General features: G+C 37.2%; 1 protein-coding gene across 1 annotated transcript in view; it reads right to left on the bottom strand.

The window, feature by feature from the left end:
• The window catches only part of SMC5 (structural maintenance of chromosomes 5), an 89,161-nt gene that overhangs the window by 44,574 nt on the left and 27,144 nt on the right, over positions 1 to 17,443 (bottom strand). The window contains exons 13-18 of the mRNA XM_090000038.1: positions 2,132 to 2,260; positions 1,928 to 2,026; positions 1,585 to 1,750; positions 1,344 to 1,489; positions 1,172 to 1,235; positions 887 to 1,011 (exon numbers count right to left, since the gene is read on the bottom strand). Coding sequence (XP_089856164.1) covers positions 887 to 1,011; positions 1,172 to 1,235; positions 1,344 to 1,489; positions 1,585 to 1,750; positions 1,928 to 2,026; positions 2,132 to 2,260 — 729 coding nt within the window. The remainder of the gene's footprint in view (positions 1 to 886; positions 1,012 to 1,171; positions 1,236 to 1,343; positions 1,490 to 1,584; positions 1,751 to 1,927; positions 2,027 to 2,131; positions 2,261 to 17,443) is intronic.

The following is a 17,443-nucleotide window of genomic DNA, read 5'->3' as shown; positions in this document are numbered from 1 at the left end:
GTTGGCTCTGATACCACTTTAATGGAGTGGGATGGTTGACTGTGAAGTGCCTACTGGCTGGATGAAACAGATTTGATCCTCACGATCGTGCAGTGGGCAGTAATAAGAGAAACAATCACTCAGAATGATGGTGTTGTGCTGATCTTTCTTTTATTCCAATGAAATACCAAAATGAACAATGCAATCACCCAAAAAAAATAAAGAAATGACTAATTGTCAAACAGTAGGGAAAAAGCAATCGAAAACAAGGAACTGCTGAAAGGAAATACGGTTGCTGCCAGATTCAATCTTCTCTGCCTCACAAAACCCTAGGAGAGGGTTTTTAAAAGGCTGTTGTTGGATCCGGGTCGCGGGTCCAGCCTTGGACCCGAGTCGCGATCTGAGTCGGCTTCAGTCGGTTGCTGGATCTGTGACGTCCGAACTGCTCCACGCCTGGAGTAAGTACGCAGGGGCACGTCCCTGTATTGCGGCACCGTACCTGTGATTGGATCGGTCATGTGGGTCTGATCGTCTGTCACTCGTGGTGGATCGGGCGTCCGTACCATGCCTGGGTCATGTGGTATGGATCCAATCGGATCCTGCTCCGCATCAAGGGACCACTTGGGGGCTCCCAATAGAGTCGTTGGGAGCCCTCAATGGTGGTGGGGCCCCTTAAGTGTCTTAAAAAGAAGAAAATAAAAAAAAATAAAAAATAAAATAAATACAGAAAATAAAAAAAGAAGAAAAACAAGTACCCCTATCGGGTATTGTGTGAAATGACCATAATACCACTATCGGGTATTATGGTGCATTTGAAGATATATATATATATATATATATATATATATATATGTGTGTGTGTGTGTGTGTGTGTGTGTTGATACATATATTTTAACAGCCATCTCACCTTGATTTCAACTCCTCTTTTACAACGTTGGGTATTCAATGTAGATACTTGATCAGTGAGTTTTTGTGTCATTGTCTCAAGGTCATCCTCCTCCTCCAAAGACTCTAAATTCCTTCTCCTCTGATCTACATCCAGGTCAAAAAAATGATTAGAGAAAAAGAACTAATGTATAGAAATTTCCATGATATGGAATAAAAATACCTTTACTTCTCTTTCAATAAATAGATAATTTGTTAATTCCACATACAAGAAAAAAGAAAACAAGAATACAGTGGCATTATTTACCTAGCCTGATTTCCATGTCCCGTCGTTTTCTCTTCTCAAGCTTCACATTGTTAACAATCTCTTCCTAAAAGTTTAGACAACCACAACCAAGAAAAGGCGATCAATATTACTGTTATGCTAGTATTCAAGGCTAAAAAATCGCATTTAACATATCATTTCTGCCCTATCATACCCTTAGTTTGTGAAGCTTTGCTGCTTCATTCTCAAAATGTCTCTGTTCCATGAGTAAAGTTTTCAAATTTTCTTCAAGAGCATCAATTGCCTCCTCCAACTCTCTTTTCCTGGATTTGAGATTGTCTACTTCTCTAGCATCCAAATCTTAAAAATTCATCACAAAAATTCCATCAACATATAGAAGTGGCAATGCAAGAGAAAGGGGAGTATTCAGTAGCATAATATAGTTGGAACCATACTGCATAGAAAAAGGCGAGATGGATTCACAGGCTCAACATTTGTCGATACATGCCCACCATATCTTGAAACAGTCCAGCGATAGTGATTTTCAGGAGTCCAAAGATCATAAATCCCTAATGGTTGGACTTCATCTGCCCTCTGATCAGTCTTGCTGGAACCAATAAACTGTGTATTACAAAATCACAAAATTATATTTGAGTTACAGAGTTTGCCTCAGTTGTAGGCTAGAATTTGAGCCAAAAAAGAAATGGTTAGTTTTGTATCCTGTATCTGTCAACAAATATTGGTTGGGAAGAAAAGAAAAGAAGAAAAAATAAATGACAATGAACAAAGTGGACTTACAGAGTGTTCCAAGCCAAATTGGCCAGTCAGAACCTCCTTCACAGCATGAGGAGCGACAAATACTTGATCCAGCCTTGCAGTAATCCCTAGTTTACTCATCTGCCAACATGACTACATTTCAAGGAACAAAAAAAAGGGAAAAAAAAAAGAAATTTGCTAAATGAATGTTAAAATTAAGCCAAGACCTATAATATAAAAAGACACCTTATCACAAATTTCAGGAGGTGTTTTGTGAGAGTTTGCATCCTCCACATAATTCAGGACAGGAATCTCAAATGAATGAAGGCTTCTAACTAGTAGGTCCCTGTCAGCAGGATCCTGCGTTATAAAGGACTGCAAGAAAAATATGAACTTTAATTTATCAAAAAATATGTAACAGTAAACACAAACTGATGCAAGAAAAAAAATATAAACCATCATAAATACGTGACAAATTTCAGAATATATTACAAACCAGAAATTATTGGCCACCAGTTTGGAAGCATTTCCTGTTGTTTCATATATTTAGATGCAGGAAAAAACTTATTTTAAGTTTCAATCCATGAATATATAATGTAATGTCTTTTTCTTGTGAAAAAACAGGTTTAAAAAACAGATGCTAACTAAAATAACTTAATGTAATAGGACTTCCTGTTACGTAAAATTTTATGAAACATTAAGGGTATGTTTGGTTGCATCTCATGTGATTCATGAGATGGAATCAAATGTGATTTGAAGTCATATGATTTCAAATCACATATTCCACCATGTTGATAAAACTGCCTTTGGTTGGCAGACTTTGTCCTGAAAACCGAGAAGGAATGGAAGGGGAGAGGAGAGAGAAGAGAGCACGTTCTTTTCTTGGAATCGGCAGCCACTCTGAATTCACGATGGTTGCACTAAACTTCATTAAGATAAAATAGGTTTTACAAATCTTTTACAATGACAAAACTACCCTGTGTTAGTAATGTATATTACATTACAATATAACATACACGTGGACTATATGGATCCTCTACTGGATCCATATCTGATTTGTATTCTAACACTCTCCCTCAAGTTGTGCATGGGATTGAACCATGTGCAACTTGTTCTTCAGATACCAAAAACGGTTACTTGTGAGACCCTTTGTGAATATATCAGCAACTTGGTCGTCTGAAGACACATAAACCGGTTCAATCTCTTTGTCTGCTACTTTTTGTCTGATGAAATGTTGGTCAATCTCAATGTGTTTGGTCCGACTGTGATGAACAGGATTGAACGCAATTTGTATAGCACTTCTATTATCACACATGAAGGTTGAACTTGAGATACTCTCTCCCATCTCTGTCAGTAGATGCCTAATCCAGGTTACTTCTGTTGTGGTAGTTGTCATAGATCTATATTCTGCCTCTGTGCTAAATCTTGCCACGGCTTTCTGTTTTCTGCTACTACATGAAATAAGATTGCTTCCAATGAAAACACAGTATCCTGAAACAGACCTCCTTTCATCTAGGTCCCCTGCCCAGTCTGCATCTGTATAGTCCAATATGTCATGTTTCGGTGTTACCCATGAAGATTGAGCATATATGAGTCCATCACCCACCGTGCCTCTTAGATAGCGAAGAATACATTTGACGGCATCCATGTGATCAGTTTTTGGTTCATGCATAAACTGAGATACTTGATTCACAGAATATACAATATCCGGTCCAGTAAAGGTAAGATACTGTAACATGCCCACTAAACTGCGATACTTACTTGCATCAGGATACAACTCACCATCACAAATGCTGAATTTTTTATTGACAACACTGGATGTAGGCACAGGTTTGTAATCTGTCATTCCTGCTTTGGCCAAAAGATCAAGAGTGTATTTGTGTTGAGTTAATGACATTTTTCCATCTTGTCTGTCCACCTTTATACCAAGAAAATATCTTAGTTCTCCAATATCTTTCATCTTGAATCACATACTTAGTAAAACTTTAATTTGTTGAATATGGTCTGGAGCATTACCAGTGATTACTATATCATCAACATATATAAGAAAACCATAGTGGTTCCATCCTTGTATATGAATAAAGAATGATCGAGTTGGGAACGAATGAAACCGTGGTTTTGAATCTCTAAGGAGAAGCTTTCAAACCATGATATGGAGGCTTGCTTTAAACCATACAATGCTCTGGTTAATTTATATACATATTCTTTTGGGTTTCCCTCTGCATAACCTTGAGGTTGCTCCATGTAGACCTCTTCTTTTAAATCCCCATGAAGAAATGCATTTTTAACATCAAGCTGACTAAGGCTCCACCCATGTTCAATAGCCAGGCCAAGGATAATACGAATAGTTCTCATTTTCACCACTGGGTTGAAGGTCTCATCGTAATCTTGACCATATTCTTGGGTGAAACCTTTGGCAACAAGACGTGCCTTGTATCGTTCAATGCTACCATCCGGTTTATACTTAATCTTATACACCCATTTCGAGCCAACAACATTTTTATCTGGGGGACGACCAACTATCTCCCATGTTCGACACTCATGAAGCGCCTCTATCTCCTCATTCATCGCTTCAATCCATTTGTTAGATTGAACAGCTTGACAAAACCCAAGTGGTTCCTCATGCTTTTCAATCTTGGATAGAAAGATCTGAAAATCCATAGAGAAGTTATCATAACTCACCCATTTTTCAATAGGATGCCTTATCCTGCTTGATCTTCTTGGCGCCTCTCTGTTACTGGATAATGTCATGTGTTCTCCAACAGGTGCATATGTTTGCTCTCTGGGTCTTCTGGTGTAGACATTTCCTTTGTATCTCAGATATTCTGTTTCTGATACCTTATCTGAAGTTGTCTCATCATGTATGCTTTCAGGATCCAAAGTGGTATGTTCAGCAGCATGTGAAATAAGTTCAACACTGAGTCATGGATCATACCAATTATCTGTTGTGTCACCATGTTGACGACTATGGTTGACTTTATTCTCCAAAAAGCTATTTTCATCAAAAACATTTCTGAAAATTCTGATTTTTCTTATTGGCAGGGTCATAGTACTTGTACCCCTTGTGTTCATCTGCATAACCTACAAATTGGCATATAGAGGCTTTGTCCTGAAATTTAGTTCTCATGGATTTGTCAATATGTACATAACATGTGCACCCAAAAACTCGTAACTCATCATAATCAGGGTGTACACCAAAGAGAACATAATAGGGAGACTGATTTTCAAGGATAGGCATAGGAAGACGATTTACCAAAAAGACTGATGGGCAAGTTACAACCATGCATCATACTCATTGCACTTTCCACATTATGTTTGTGTTTACGTTCAGCAATTTCATTTTGTTGTGGAGTGTACGGGCAAGAAACTCTACGATGTATCCCATTATCTTGGAGAAAATCTAAAAATTCTCTAGAGGAATACTCACCACCTCCATCACATTGGAGAATTTGAATGCTGTGAGAGAATTGATTTTTAACATAGGCATGAAAGTGATGGAAAATAAGAAAGACCTCTGATTTGTGTTTCATGAAGAATATCCAGGTAAAACGAGAGAAATTGTCAATAAAAGATACATAATATTTACTTCCAGAAGAGAAAGGATTGGGAGTTGGTCCCCAAACATCAGAACATATTATCTCAAAAGGCATAGAGGCTCTTTTATTTATTTGATGAAAAGGAAGTACATGACTCTTGCAAACTTGACAACTGGGACACATTTTATCCTTTAATGAAGGTGAAACAAACTCTGAGAGAAAACCATTGGACACTAACTTTTCAATAAAGACTTGACTACAATGACCAAGACGAGAATGACAGAGGTCTGGCTTATTACATTTGGATATACTTAGGACGTTTTTAGAGACATGATCAGACTTGGGCTTCAAGACACTGAAGGCTGGATCTTCATTGAAGACATACATGTTTTCACGTCGCTCTCCTTTAGCGAACATCTCCTTCGTTTGAAGATCCTTGACAAAGACAGAAATAGGAGTAAATTTCACAGATGAATTCGTAGAGTCAACAAGTTTAGAAACAAAGACAATATTTTTCTTTATATTTGGTACATGAACAACATCAGATAAAGAAATAGATGACTCAGACAAAGGAATGAGGATGTTGCCTATATTTGAAATAGGGTGATGAGTCTCATCTCCAGTTACAATATTAGATTTACCAAAATAGGGAACCAAAGTAGAGAACTTACCTGCATTGCCAGTGACATGAGCTGCTGCCCCAGAGTCAACATACCATATTCCATCATCATTCTGTTTCAGGTTCAAGTTTGCCATCGCAGATAAGAGAAGATCCTTAGCATCATCACTGACCCGAAATGTACATGTAGTTCCTGATGTAGCAACATTTCTATTATTTTGCGCTCTATTCTGGTTTTGTGGGTTGAACCAGCAGTTAGCTTTAATGTGACCTCGTTTATTACACTGATAGCATGTGGGAACATTCTTTAAAAAACTGACTGTGGAATTTGGTGTAGGTAGTAACCCACATCCACCCTGGAGGGGAGTTCCCTTGCCTCTATCATGTCCTCCTCGTGCACGATCAACCATCATCCCTGTGGCAAGAACCTCATGCGTAGATGATTGTCCTGCTGAAGTATCAGACATGCTTTTCAGAGTCATCTCGTACTGAAAGAGTTTGGCACGTAATTTCTCAAAGTTGAGTAACGTAGGCAAGCATAATAAAGAGGTCACAAGAACATGATACTCTGATCCCAAGGCATTCAGTGTCTGTTGCACCTTCTCTTTATCTGACACTGGATATCCAACCATGGTTAATTGATCTGTGATGCTTTTGACTTGATTTAAGAATTCAATAATGTTCATTGCCCCCTTTCTTAACATCTGAAATTCGCGTTTAAGAAACAGCACTTTAGCCTCTGATATCTGAGAGTAGGTCTGAGCTAAATCCTCTCGCAAAACTTTAGATGTGCAATCATCAAAAATGGAAATCAATACTTCTTGTGACAATGTGGAAGTGATGTACGCGACAAGGGCCTGATCGCGCTTCATCCAAGTAACAAATGCAGAATTGCGAATAATATTCGGCAATCCTCCATCCTCTTTGGCTTCGGTTGTGATAAATTCTGGAGGCACTGGAGTGGAGTCATCCAAGTGGCCTGAAAGGTCTTGACTTCGAATAAAATGAGCAATTTGCCTTTTCCAAGTCAGATAATTGTTGGTCGTTAGCTTTTCCGAGACTAGTCCCAGGAAGTTAGAAGAAAGACCTGAATTACCTGAAGTATCCATTGATAGACTGTTTGACAACCGAAAGACACTAGTGACTGAAACTAAAATAAAATAAAAACTAGTGTGGCTGAAACTAAAATGAAGGACTGACAGAAAATTAATATAAGATGAATGAGAATAGGCAAGTGTGACAGGCAGATTTCAGACTAGCAGTAACGAGATGTTTTTGAAACGATAGAGAATGAAACTGAGAAACCAGAAATGATGGAGAAGAGAATCAGAAACCAGCAGCAACGTGATATGGGAATGAAACAGAGAGAAAAAAAACTCGGCTTTATGAAACTGAAAGGAACTCAACTTAACAAGATACGGTAGCAGAACTCGGCTTTATGAGGGTGGAAGAGAATTCGATTTAAGAAGGGACGATAGCAGATCTGAAAAGGTTTTAGATCTGCGACAGATAAACTCACTAAGAGAGAATGGAAGTAAGATGATAGCATATCTGAAAAGATTTCAGATCTGCCATAAAGAGACTCACTTAAGAGAATAAAAATAACATAAGGGAAAAGAAAGATGAAGGTAACGTGAACTGTCGACTTTTCACGTTGATGGAGCACAGGCTTGACAACTTTTCTTCACGCCCAGAACCTGCACTGCTCTGATACCATGATAAAACTGTCTTTGGTTGGCAGACTTTGTCCTGAAAACCGAGAAGGAATGGAAGGGGAGAGGAGAGAGAAGAGAGCACGTTCTTTTCTTGGAATCGGCAGCCACTCTGAATTCACGATGGCTGCACTAAACCTCATTAAGATAAAATAGGTTTTACAAATCTTTTATAATGACAAAACTACCCTGTGTTAGAAATGTATATTACATTACAATATAACATACACGTGGACTATATGGATCCTCTACTGGATCCATATCCGATCTGTATTCTAACACATGTGATATGGAATCACATGAGTCACTTTATATGTAATTTCAAATCACATTATGTTTCTTATTTGTATGAGATTCCAAATCACGTGTTTGGTTATCTGTGCAAATGAGATTCATTCTCTCATTTGCATGAGATTCCAAATCACATGTTTGGTTAGTTGTGCAAATGAGATTCATTCTCTCATTTGCATGAGATTCCAAATCAATTTCCCAAAGGCAGTTTTTGTAATTTCATATCTAAGTTACCAGAGAAGAGGAGGAGGAGGAGAAGAGATAGAGTAGGAGCAAGAAAGGCTGCTCAAACCACACTAAATGATTCCCAATGTGGGACGTGTGGGATTCTATTTTAATAAATAGTAACTGATTTTTGTCCCCTTACATTAATATACAACACAATATTTAACTAAGGGGTAAAACAGAAAACATATAATATTATAAAATGCATAAAAGGATGTGAATCTCGATCCACATCCATTATCACGTCTCAAGTTGTACATGGTGAGAATCATGGACAACCTGCTTTTCAAATACCAAAATCATTGTTTGCTCAGTCTCTTTGTGAACATGTCTGCCACTTTATCTTTTGTTCTAATAAACTTAGCTTTGATTTCACCATTTTCTATCTTACTCATGAAATGTTGGTTTATCTCAATATGCTTTGTTCTTCCATTTTGAACTGGATTAAAAGGAATCTTAATCGCACTTTGATTATCGCAAAATAAAATGAAATTGGTTGTCTAGTGATTTAGATCAATCAACAAGTATATAATCCAAGCTGATGAAGCTGCAGCCATAGCTCGGTACACATCCTCTGTGTTGAAACGGGTGATTGCTTTTTGTTTCTTGTTGCTCCATGAAACAAGATTTCTACATAAAAACATAATACCCTAAAACTGACCTTGGTTCATCTGGATTGCCAGCCTAATCTACATCTGAGAAAGCCATTATAGTGAGCATGGCTTCACTTCTATCCATTTTCTTATAGCAAAGTCCATTTCCAAGGGTACCTTTTAAATATCTAAGAATTCTTTTAACAGCTTTAATATGAATTGTTCGTGGACAATGCATGAAATACGAATGTAAGATCCAAGTTTTTTTAGAAAAAAAAATGGATCCAAGTTGGATCCAACCCGGATCCGGTTCCGGGCCCACACACTGCGTGGGCTATTTAAACCCCAGTAGGGAGAGGGGGTTCTCTTTACAAAAAGAGGAAACCCCCTTGCACTCTCCTATCTCTCCCCCCCTCAACCCTCCCGATTTCCTGGAACCCTCTCTCTCTTTGCTCGACCCCCTTTCTGCTAAAAATTGGAGTTGCTGCCACCTCCCTGAGGTACGCGCCTCTCTCTCTCTCTTTATAAATCGAGGTAGAGGAGGGACGTTGCCCCTCCTCCCTCCTCTCTCGTCTCCCTATAAACCGAGGCAGAGGAGGGGCGATGTCCCTCCTGCCTCCCTGTTTCCTTTGAGGGCAGAAAGGGGCGACACCCCTCCTGCCCTCTCCCCTTTGTTTTTCCGTTTGCCTAGGAACCGAGCCTGGCTCGGTTGTGGCCTACCCAACTGTGGGTTGGCCACTGTCTGCGGTAGTAGCCCAGCCATACTGTGAAGGCCCAACCAAATTGAGCTTGGTCTCCACCTTCTGCTGGTCGGACACAACCGAGCTAAGCTCAGCTCGGTCCACCCTTAACATGAGCCCAACTTAGCCCGATTGGCTCGAACTAGGTTCAGGTTCGACCCCTGCGACGCAAGCATTGCTTACTTCAACAAAATTAAAAAGATTTCATCATTTCTTTCGCAGCACAACAAAATATCTTTTAGCGCACCCCATCGACGCAATGGACGCAGCACGTGCACCAAGGCACAAACCCTTGATAACCTACGCTCGGAATCGTCACTGAATCCGACCATCTCCGATGGTAGAAAAAAGTTGCATACAAGGACAAATGGCATAACACTTCTAACATATATGTATACGTATATACATATATATATATATATGCTTTTAACTCAAGAACACAATTTTGCGTATTCTTGACCATTTAAAATTTATGTCATTTACTTTGTCGTCTTGTTGTTACGTGCACAGGCTATTGCTTACGCAATTTATTTAGCCAATGTATGGTTGCGTACATCGTACATCGTGCATCGCTTACATAGTTTATTTAGCTCGATATGTGGTTTTGCACATCGAGTCTTCCTTTATGTCATTTACTTTACCACAGCATTGTTACGTGCCCAGGCTACTGCTTACGCAATTTATTTAACCGCGATATGATTTCGTACACTAGCATCGCTTATGCAAATTATTTAGCTTGATGTGTGGTTTCGCACATCGAGTCTTGTTTTATGTCATTTACTTGTCGTCGCGTTGTTACGTGCACAGGCTACTGCTTATGCAATTTATTTAGCCGATGTATAGTTTCGTACATCGTGCACTGCTTATGCAATCTATTTAGACGATGTATGGGTACGTACATCGTGCATCGCTTACGTAGTTTATTTAGCTCGATGTGTGGTTTCGCACATCGAGTCTTGCTTTATGTCATTTACATCACTGTCACACTGTAATGTGCACAGGCTTATATTTTGATATATATGTATTATATATATAGCTTTGTAAGGTACACAGTTTTGCGTACTCCTGCCTACCTTGCATTACGCTTGCATTTAAAGACGCAAATTTGCGCATGCTCACCAAATCTTTAAAGAAAAAGGAGATTTCACATGCGAGATTTCAAAGCTCGTAATATTTGTTGTTTTGAAAAGCAAAAACGAATATTTGGCGGTTGCATATTCGCAACCAAGTCTTTCTCTCAACCCTGCATAGCCCTAAGCGGTATATACGGTCCTTGGTTTTGATATCCAAATGACTCAGATATCCCCGGCCTAGAGTACGGGACTTTGAGATTTCAAAATAATGTTGGGGTTTTCTTCTAAGAAACTGATACCCCTCTCATTGTAACAGTACTATCAAACATGCACGGCATGTTAGTATTACGATGATTGGATGAGAGGTTTATGGTAATCTTATAGCGTGCAAATGCACAATGATAACATGAAAATCACATAAATGGTGATAATCGCCTTCACAGGCAAGATGCTCGAGTTGGTTTGAAAGACCAGAGCATGTAAAATGGGTTATCAGTTAAAATAGAACTTAACATACTCATTCGTCTCTTTGGTTCCATCAAGAGAGATGATGGGATCATAAAAAAACTCTGATGGACAGGTTGTTAACAACTACGCTCCTCGAGTAGCAATTGACTTGGTGTCCTCAGTCATTGGAGTTAGGGGACGGAACTATCAAAAATTATCCTATGTGGTAGATCTCATGGACTTCTGCAAAAATTGGATGCATCCCTTGCCACAAATGCCTCTAGGGAATTCTCTCTCAGTCACTGGTCGTCTCCTCTAGAACGGACTCAGCTAGTTGTCCGGGGTATCAAAACATAGAGAATAACAAACCCCCGAGCAGTGTCAGTTGTTTCTACATTTCTCCTGTACGTACCCTCAGGACAGTTAATATTGAAACAAGGTTATCATGTTCATTTTCCTTATGTTGAATTGCATATCATGAAATGAACAATGCATGTGTTAGTCGTGTTCTAAATTGTTATATCTATGCACCTACCAGATTTTTATCAATCTGACTCGTTTCATGGGTACAGGTGATGATTAGGTTGGAACGACAGGTGATGGCACGATGATATCAAAATCTCATTGTTTCTCTAGCATTTTGTTCATGAACACGTCTTCTGTTTTGTAAATTTTGTATAAGGGTTTTCTCAAGAAATTTCGCTTTTGTATGAACTCTAAATTATTAAAAACCTCATTTTGAATTAATATGGTTTCAACGATTGTATGGAGATACAAATCCATTGCGTAAAGGAAGGTTCGCCGTAATACGCCCAAGGTCTGTCGGCTTGTTATTTCAAATACTATTTTTCGCTGAACTGCCATTTTAAAACTCTAAAAAATGAATGATTACAAAACTTTTCAAATTTTTCCTAAAAGTTACAAGTTCAGGATTTTGAGGTGTTACAACAAAACTTGATTCACAGCATAGACAACATCAGACCGAGTGAATGTAAGGTATTAAAACATACCTACAACACTTTTGTATTGTAAGATCATCACATGCTTCTCCCCCATCACAACTGAGTTTTTTATGCAATGGGCTAGGTGTTAACAATGGTTGCAATCGCTCATATTAGCCTTATTGAGAAGATCAATGATATACTTGTGTTGAGTCAATATTAAAGTGTCCTTTTTCCTATCAACCTCCACTACTAGGAAGTATTTCAGCCTCTCTAGGTCTTTCATTTTGAATTTGTGACTCAAAGGCTTAACTTCAGCAATGGGTTCCTCTGAATTTTTGCAATTATTATGTCATCCACATAAATAAATAGTGAATGACAAATATGAGATCTATAGAAACTATGCTTTTAGATTTCAAGAGAAAAACTCTCGAACCACAATTTGAAAGCTTGTTTTAGGCCATATATTGCTCTATTCAACTTCCATACATAACTATTGGGATCTTTGAAGTTCTCATGCAAAAATGCATTTTTAATATCCAATTGACTTAAAATCCAATCATGATCAATAACTCGAATTATTCTCATTTTCACCATTAGACTAAAAGTTTACTCATAAACCAGCCTATGCTCCTGAGTGAACCCCTTTACTACAAGCCAAGCTTTATACCTTTCTATGTTGTCATTTGGTTTATACTTGATTTTATATACCCATTTTGACCCAACAACATTCTATCTAAAGGTTTGCATTTTTTTTCTTCAAATCAGAAACCGTAACGAAATTAAAGAAATGAATAGCAACAATCAAGTTTAATCTAAGAAAAGGGTTTTAATAAAGAAAGCTTGAAAAAAGAAACAAAGAGGAGAAAATAGGGCATTAAAGAAAAAGACAAATATGCGGTAAGAATCACAGCATTATAAAGATGTTACACAGAAAAACTTTCAGAATAGAGGTCCAGCAAGATCAAAAGAAAACAAATTCAGGCACAAGGTCTGATTTAGGGTTTTTCAAGAAAGGGGAACCAAGAAAGAAGAAAGTAAAGAAGGAAGATGGAGAAAAGAGAGTATCCAATACTTTTAAAACTCACCTTAATGAATAGATCAAGACCGAATGCTCTCTGATGCCATATCTGTGTCACCAGAGATGAGGAAGAGAGGAAGAGATAGGGTAGGAGAAAGAAGGGTTGCTCAAACCACACTACATGATTCCCAATGTTCCTCGACCGATATCTGAAATTCACACCATCAATCCGAACATTAGGAATCCTCACCTAATGTTGAGACATCAAGAAAATCCACATCCATTGAGGCCACTTTTTTGGTATACCAATAACTACAGTTGAGTCAACAACAACACCTCCAGGCAAAGTGGGTGAAACTCCCTACAACCGTCACTAGGAACACAAACCACACATCGGGTTCTTGAGGACAACAAATGCACACCTATGTCACAGGGATTCGGCTAGCAGGGTGTCGCACCCGCGTCGACGCGACTCGACGCGGGTGCGGGTGCGGCACCGGGTGTGGTCAACCCGATCTTGGGTGCGTTGACCGCACCCAGGATCATTTAGGTTCATTTTTTTTTGGATTTTTTTTTAAAAAAAAAATTGCCCTATGAAATGGGCTGCGAAATTTTTTTTTAAAAAAAATCTGCTAACAGCAGCTGTCTGTCAGTTGCTGACAGCTGCTGTCTGTCAGGGCTGCGATTTTTTTTTAAAAAAAAATCTGCTGACAGCAGCTGTCTGTCAGGGCTGCGAAATTTTTAAAAAAAAAAATTCTGCTTTGCAAAAGACCCATCAGTGATTCAGACATTACCACAATCAAATAGCATTGCAAAATTTTCCAGTAAACATGAAACACTCATAAATAATCAACTTTTCATGTTCATAATACAATTCATAGTACAATCACGGCAATTTAATGAATGCATATTGAACCATGTATAACAGTCCTACCGTACTGTTAGAGAACTCAAAACAGTTAAAAATTCACAGATTGAATAATTGTCCATGATATACTTAGATCGCAGACGTGTATATATATATTTCTGCAGCAAGTGTTGTCAATTTTACAGACAGCAACATATATATACTCTCAAGATCGCAGGCATATATATTTATGCAGCGAACGTTGTAAATATCGCAGACAGCTATATATACATATATATATATATATATATGAACATTCTCAAAATCGTAGACAGCTATATATGCATGTGCCGAGATCATTATCAAAAATTGCAGACATATATATATATATATATATATATATATATATATATATATATATATATATATATATATATATATATATGTTGCAAACTCTAACCAGGTGGCAGACAGATATACATATGTATGTGCTGCGAACAATAACCAAAATTTAAGACATATATACATTCCTGCTGCAAACAAAAAAAAATAAGATTTACAGACACATATATTCGTGCTGCGATTACTAATAAGATCGCAGACAGACATATATATGCATGTTGCATCCACTATCAAGATTGCAGACTGATATATGTATATATATATATGAGTTGTGAATACATTTAAGATCACATACTGATATTAAGGCTACGAACATAGTCCAGTCTGCATATATGTATATATTAGGGCTAATAGAAAATGCAGACTGATATGTATGTATTAAAGTTGCAAAACAGTACAGATTTGCAGACTGATATACATGTATATCAGTGCTGGAAACTCAATAAAAAATAGTCTGATGTGTATGTATTAAAGTTGTGAAACAGTTCAAATTTGCAGACTGATATACACATATATATCAGTGCTGCAAACTCAATAAAAAATGCAGTTTGATATGTATTTATTAAAGCTATGAAACATTTCAGATTTGCAGACTGATATACACATATATATTAGTGTTGCAAACTCAATAAAAAACACAGTCTGATATGTATATATTAAAGCTGCGAAACAGTCCATATTTGCAGATATATATATATATATATATATATATATATATATATATATATATATATATCAATGCTGCAAACCCAATAAAAAACATAGTCTGCTATGCATGTATTAAAGTTGTGAAACAAACCACATGGCAGACTGATATATATATATATATATATATATATATATATATATATATATATATATATATATATATATATATATATATACACGTATTGTGAATCTTGTTCAAGAATGCAGAAAAATACAAGTTTATACTTGCAGAAAAATTGCAGATTGAATATAAAAAAATTTAGGCATGTTCATGATAAAAAACGCAGAAAATAACAAGTTTATTCATGCAGAAAACAGACATGTATATAGAAATTTCGCAGGCATATTCATGATCAAGAACGCAGAAAATTGCAGACATGAATATCTGTCCAGAAACGCAGGAAAAACAGTCATATACATATTTTTAAGACTGCAAAAAATCATATATGTTTAGAAACGAAAAAAAAAAAAAACAGGTTATATATATATATATATATATATATATATATATATATATATATATATATATATATATATATATATATATAGTGTGTGTGTGTGTGTGTGTGTGTTGCGTATCCTATTCAAGAACAGGAAAATGCAGGCATATATCTATATATACCTGTTGTGTTTTCTGTTCAAAAACAGAAAAATGCAGACTCGAATTCTCTTAAGCCCGTGCGATTTGGCTCATGTCAAAATCCTTGTTCTATCAGAAAAAGAGAACCCGTACCTTTGCTCACGACTGCGGAAAAGAAAAAGTTGAAGAAGATGACGGAGAAGGAGAAGCCTTGGAGAAGATGACGCCTCTCTCTCTCTCTCTCTCTCCTTAGACGTTTTTTAGAGAGAGGCTATGCCTCTCTTTTTATAATACAAGAGGGGCTCCTCTAGGAGGTGACGCCCCTCTTGGGATAGAGTTCTATTCATAATAGAACTATTTCCCAAGCTTATCTCTTTAAATATATTTTTTTTCTTTAGTTAAAGTTTTAAATTGCTATTTATTTTAAAGATTTTTTATCCTATTTATAGATGGACTATGGGTCTTGGCTAGACCCATGACCCATATCCAGATCCATATAGATTTCAGCCCCTATATATGTAATATATATACATATATAGGTCTTAGTCAATGGATCCTAGACCATGTCCCATATTGATGTCAGCCCCTATATATATATAGGTCTCGGTCAATGGATCCTAGACCATGTCCAGATCCATTTGACATCAGCCCATATATATTAATATATATAATATATATATATATATATTATATTATTTTTAAATTTCAGGCATAAAAATTTTAATTATTTAAATAATAAAAAAATAGAGGAAAATTGCGAGATATTACATAAAAGGTAACTGATTTTTGTGTACGAGTACAAGACTATCCCTTACATTAATATAAAACACAATAGTTAACTAAGGGGTAAAACAGGGAACATAAAATATTATAAAATACATAAAAGGACTTTATGTATGTTGTGGTGTATGTTGTTTGCTGATGATATTGTTTTGATTGATGAGTCTAGAGTTGGGGTTAATGCTAAGTTAGAATTATAGAGACAAACATTGGAAGCAAGAGGTTTTAAGTTGAGTAAGAGTAAGACAAAATACATGGAATGTCGGTTTAGTAAGCAACGAAGTAGTGATGGGAGTGTAGTGAAGCTTGGTGAGCAAGAAATACCGGTGGATGATTGTTTCAAATATTTGGGATCTATCATTCAAAAGTATGGAGAAATTGATGGAGATGTAAATCATAGGATAAAGGTTGGGTGGATGAAATGGAAAAGTGCAACTGAAGTGTTGTGCGATCGTAGAATGCCATTGTGGTTGAAGGAAAATTTTATAGGACGACTATTAGGCCCGCTTTACTATATGGTACAGAATGTTGGGCTGCCAAGAGACATCATATTCAAAAAATGAGTGTAGTTGAGATGCGTATTCTGAGATGGATGTGTGGAAATACAATAAAAGATAAGATTCAGAATGAGGAGATACGTAGGAAGGTAGGCGTTGCACCCATTGAAAATAAGATGAGAGAGAATCGTTTACGGTGGTTTGGACATATTCGGCGAAGGCCTAATGATGCTCTAGTTAGAAGGATGGAGAAATGGGAAAATATATTAGTTAAAAGAGGTCGGGGTAGGCCTAGGAAGACGTGGATGGAGGTGATAGGAAAGGATATGAATGCTTTGAACCTCACCGAGGACATGGCATTGGATAGAAATGATTGGAGAAGGATTCATGTGGAAGACCCCGAATGATTTTCTTTTTTGGTTCATATCGCCGACCCCAATTGTTTTGGGATGAAGGCGTAGTTGTTGTTGTTGTTGTATAAAAGGACTTGAATCTGGATCCAGATCAATTATCACGTCTCATTAGTTTTAACTATGACAGACCCTC

This window comes from Nuphar pumila, chromosome 3 (assembly GCF_984573655.1).
Source record: "Nuphar pumila chromosome 3, dmNupPumi1.hap1.1, whole genome shotgun sequence".
Lineage (NCBI taxonomy): Eukaryota > Viridiplantae > Streptophyta > Magnoliopsida > Nymphaeales > Nymphaeaceae > Nuphar > Nuphar pumila.
This window is presented reverse-complemented; position numbering and strand designations above follow the sequence as displayed.